The 4926-nt window shown below is 33.2% G+C and overlaps 1 protein-coding gene across 1 annotated transcript in view; it reads left to right on the top strand.

The window, feature by feature from the left end:
* LOC117181349 (mediator of RNA polymerase II transcription subunit 16-like) overlaps nucleotides 1–4831 on the top strand; it is a 5451-nt gene extending 620 nt beyond the window's left edge. The window contains exons 2-8 of the mRNA XM_033373922.1: nucleotides 2290–2294; nucleotides 2340–2486; nucleotides 2609–2807; nucleotides 2888–3134; nucleotides 3580–3735; nucleotides 3965–4134; nucleotides 4256–4831. Coding sequence (XP_033229813.1) covers nucleotides 2290–2294; nucleotides 2340–2486; nucleotides 2609–2807; nucleotides 2888–3134; nucleotides 3580–3735; nucleotides 3965–4134; nucleotides 4256–4597 — 1266 coding nt within the window. The 3' untranslated portion in view covers nucleotides 4598–4831. The remainder of the gene's footprint in view (nucleotides 1–2289; nucleotides 2295–2339; nucleotides 2487–2608; nucleotides 2808–2887; nucleotides 3135–3579; nucleotides 3736–3964; nucleotides 4135–4255) is intronic.
* The last annotated feature ends 95 nt before the right edge of the window (nucleotides 4832–4926 follow it).

The following is a 4926-nucleotide window of genomic DNA, read 5'->3' as shown; positions in this document are numbered from 1 at the left end:
CCGCCACACGCAGCACTCCAAATATTACAAAAAAAAATTAAAAATTACATTTTTACTGAAGGTAAGGGTAGGTTAAATCGAAGTTATTAGTATGTTTTTATTTCATAGACCCTTCTCTTCAATCCCTAAAAAACTTAGCACGTTTCGATCAAACCCGAAAGTATGATTTCAATTTTTCGAAAATGCAAAATTTCCTTATGTTAATTAAATGGGTTTTTGAGGTGCCCAGTGGCACGTGTTAATATTTGTATTTCGGAATAAATTAAGGATTTTTTCTTCATAAATGAAAACTGGGAGGGGGGGGGGATGACTTGCCCACTATTTTGAAAAAAAATTTGCAATGCATTTTTGAACCACCCTAGTGCGTCACACTCTTTCTGCCTAGGCGCGAAGAGACGCAAGCCAAACACCTTCGTTTCTCGCTTAGTATTCAAAATTTAGACTGGCATGTCTTCTCTTAAAAGCTCATCCATGAATCTGTCTGATCTATATATCAGTGACCTTCTTTTTTTGGTCCACGGAATCGAAATTTTATGAATTTCGCTTTGGCGGCGACGAACCACTCACGATGCACGTAAGTGGGGTTTACTAGCGGTTATCATTTTGTCGATTTCTTAGAAAGGGGGCTTCGCGCGATTGGCTGGCGCTACTCACTTACAAATTTTTAAGTGAGAAACGAACATCGGCGCCGTGCTTGCACTGTCGGTTGCAATACCGAATTAGCGGACATAAAAATTAATTTTTCATGGGATAGTCAGTTTAAGAAGCTAATTTGATACATATTAGATGGAAAAGAATTTTTGTATGTTAAAAAAGTAACACAATGATTTATATGACTTAAAAATTTATTTATAGTAAGAAAATTGTGCAATGAACAAATTATTTGCCTTCTTCGTATACTCAAGTTTTAATTCATGATGTATTCAAGCATTTTTTGGTAAATTTATTGTGAGAAAGTAAGGTAAAAAGTAAACAAAATAGTCATGTCACTTCGTATGTTTTTTGAGAATCTTATACTTTATAAGTTGAAACAAATTTTAATCGGTGAGTATTTGAAGTCTGTAGACCTTTTTGAATAGTAATTTCCAGATTTCCAACACAGTGCGCGTGCGAGGAGTTTCTTATTTGCATTGAAACATTTTAAATCTGAACATTTTTTACTTCAAGTATTAAGTACTTAACTAAAAAATCAAAGCATCAGAGCTCTTTTGAATTTAAACTATTTCAAAATTGAAATGATCACATTTTGAAGTCATAAATTTATTAAACTTTTAATCATGGAATATTAAAAATGAGAAGCTATTTAGTGTATGGGTTATTATTTTGCAACTACCAACTATTTTGGCGACCAATTAAAAAAAAAAAACATTATTTTCGAGGTCTCCAAAATTAAAATATTTTACAATTGAATAATTAACACTGTAATTTTAAATACGAAATAAAAGAGTTTTAAAGATGATATAATTATTAACAGTTATATATCATCGGATGTTTTTTTTGTTAGAATTTTTTTCAAATTTTCGAGAAAAATGTCTCATTGGTTTTCACAACATATATATTGTTCATTAAAATCCGTTGAGCCGTTTTCGAAAAAAACTTTTTTTATTTTCCTTTGCCTCTCTGTACTCGTAACTTCTAAAAGTAATGCGATTTCAAAGTTAATGTTTTGGGAAATTTTACGTCACATAGACACCAACTTACAGCGTTTATTTTTGGCCTGATCTGGGCGCAGAGTTTATATGCTCACCTTGAAAAGCGCTTTTTTTCCCTTATTCCACGGATGTTTTATATTAAATATAATAATTTAAATGTTGTGCTCTTATCAGACCTAAATTAATGCTATAATTTGGGGCCAATGAGACATAATATTTCCCAAAAAATTAATCTTGAAAGCGCTTTTTTTAAGTTACGAAGGGGGGGGGGGGAATAAAATAAAAAAGTAGTTTTTTCTCGAAAACGGCTTTAGTAATTTTGAGAAACGAAATGTAAATACAAAAGAGGCCATTTTCGAGCAAAATTGAAAAACAGTTCTGATAAAAAAATGCAATTTTTTCTAATTTGGTTAGTTTTTAAACCATGACGTCTCACTGCGATTAATTTTTTTTATGTTGGGGTTGGGGGGTATATTGAATTATACAACATAAAGATATTTTTTCAAAAACAATTGGAGGTTTCACTCTAGAACATAACCTCAACAGAAATTTTAAAAAAATTGTTCGTATTTTTGGGCAGAATTTTTGGAAATTTTTTGTTTTAATTAGTTTCAATGTTCTCTATGTTGTTCTTCAGAATACGTAAGTTTGATTGGTTTCTTCTAACTGCGTTCAAATATTTTTCAGTTTGTATGATGGACAATCTTTGTGCGCATTATCAAGTCACAATGTCATTGCGTTTACATCAACCACAGAACTTGATGATACTAGCGGGAAAACGTGGGGATCTCACGTTTATGTGTGTGATGCCAACATGCCATGGCACACGCATAAGTGAGTATAATTCTAGAAATTCTATATTTTAAAATAAATCCTTTATGCTACTGAAAGTAGTTCGATTATATAATAATTAATTTAAAGGTATATTGTGATTGTTAAAAACTCATGTGTTCTAGAGTGCTGTCAAATAAGAACAACGTCACTTCCCTTGAATGGGATTTACAAGGTGACAGACTTTTAATCGCTGATTCCGCTGGTTTTGTACAATTATGGGTATTCAAGGACCACGTTTTAAATGAATGGGCCCTTATCGGTTCCACATATTTTCCTGGAGAACATATCATAGGTGCAGCTTGGTTTCATAACGGGAAGAAGGTTGTAAGAATTTTAAAAATTGGTAACAAATTATATTGCAAGTGCTTAAACAGTTATAATTATGATATTTAATTCTTTAGACGGGTCTCATGACCGAAAAAAAAGACAGTCTTCAGTATAACGAGAAATTCAATAATCTACTTTTCGCACCTTCAGTAAGACAGTTCGGAGGTAGGGCCGCAGAGGGAGTTATCGTTGTTTCAACTACAGGAATGGTCGGTACTGTGATGATTACAAAGGATATACAGAACCCAGTATCATTTGCCACGGAAAGTCTTGGGAGCACACGACAACGTATAACAACAGTTGACATTTGCTATGGAAAAAGTAAGCGTTCTTAGTTTTTGGATCAAAGGGAAAAATGGTTTTACTTTGTTTACGTTTTTACCTATTATGCAACATACTGTTGTTTCGATATGTAGGTAAAATATGTTGATATGTTACGAATTTAACTTAGTCATTTAAGCCTTAGTTGAAGGGAACAAAAGGGTCTAAAATTCACAAAATAAGTACATACTGGAAAGTAATAAGATCCCTGATGAAAATGATCATGTAAAATTAAAATATCGTACGTAGGTTAAAAGAATAAAAATAATCACTTGATATTTATTATATTTAGGGAATAAACTTCCGTTTTTCTAATTTATAATCTATAGATGACTTCTATGTTCATAGGCTAGTTAAAATAAGGATTTGAAGCGGTGCAAACTTCCTTCTCATGGAGATTGTTTAATATTTTCTCGTAACACACATTACAATTTTTATGTTGCAGACGGCCACTTTCTAGTAGCCGTAAGCAGTGGAAACATTGGACAGCCGATTAGATGCTACCGAGTTTTGGTCCGAAAAAACGACGAAAAGTGTATCATATCGTCTCTAGCGTTGCCTAGTTTCTTTTTGCAGAACGGTGCACCGAAGGACAATTGTTGTAAGTTTTAATGTAAGTTAAGTTTTAATTTGTTGCGTTTTATTAATTCATTGTGCGTAAATATTAAAAAAAAAAAGTGTTCGAAATTTAGCAGAATCTTTTAATAATAAAGAGTGAAAATTTACTGTCAAATTATGCAACACTTCATGCACATAGTGCTTCTGTTATAATCTTGTATAATTAGATTCATATTTTCTTTAAGCCCTCAAATTTCTATCGAATGTTTTAGACACAAATGTTACGCGTTTAAAGTTTGTAGTGCGGGAAGCACCTGATTCTTTAGTCGTAGCAGCAAATAACGAAAATGGTGGTTTCGTTGAAATCTGGGAATTGAGAGAAAAGTCACAACCAGTTCATAAACTATTCCAACCAAAGTCGCTTGAGCCCTTTAAGACAGTGGTACGTATTTATAAAGACGCATCAAACCTAATTTAATGTTACTTCACAAAATCACTTGGTAAATTAATAACTTAAAACTACAAATTGATATATCACACTTCGAAATATAAATTATTTCCAGGTATGGCAACATCAAGCGCACTATAGATGCCACTCATCCATTACTGCAATAGCAACTACCAAACTTACAATTTCTACAGCAGTCCCACCTTCGACATATATTTTCGTAGCTTTAGCAGACTCTTCTATTCGCTGTTTGAATCATGATTGTCTAAAAGAACTGGTTGTTTCTTCCTTAAATATGACTCGCCATCAAGATGAACCTAGCAACAAATACCAAAAGATGGATGTATCGATTTCACACATCGATATTTCGTGGCTTGGATGTGTGCTATTGGTGTGCGACACGCACGGAAATTTGTACCTGTATAGATTGCTTCCTGAAGGTCTAACATTTATTTGACATTTATTGTATTTATGTGTAAAATCGACTCTGTTTGGTGTGGGTTTTAGAGTTCCTTGGGAAAACCGGACAACGAAAAGTTGTCCTAAACTGTAAAAAAATCTCTGGTGATCTTTACAATCAGTTGTAATTTTACGTGCAGTTTATTTTGAAATCACACTCTATAAGCTGGTAAAGTCTCCAATGCCACTTAGTAATTCACGATCTAGTTCAATTTCACATTCCCATGTACAGTCTGTCAAGTTAAAGCGTGGGTGGCTTTACTCGCAGTCGGTAAGGTGTATCGACATGATTTTGGTGTCAAAATATTAAGAAGAGCTCCGTCTTTC

This window comes from Belonocnema kinseyi, chromosome 1 (assembly GCF_010883055.1).
Source record: "Belonocnema kinseyi isolate 2016_QV_RU_SX_M_011 chromosome 1, B_treatae_v1, whole genome shotgun sequence".
Classification (NCBI taxonomy): domain Eukaryota; kingdom Metazoa; phylum Arthropoda; class Insecta; order Hymenoptera; family Cynipidae; genus Belonocnema; species Belonocnema kinseyi.
This window is presented reverse-complemented; position numbering and strand designations above follow the sequence as displayed.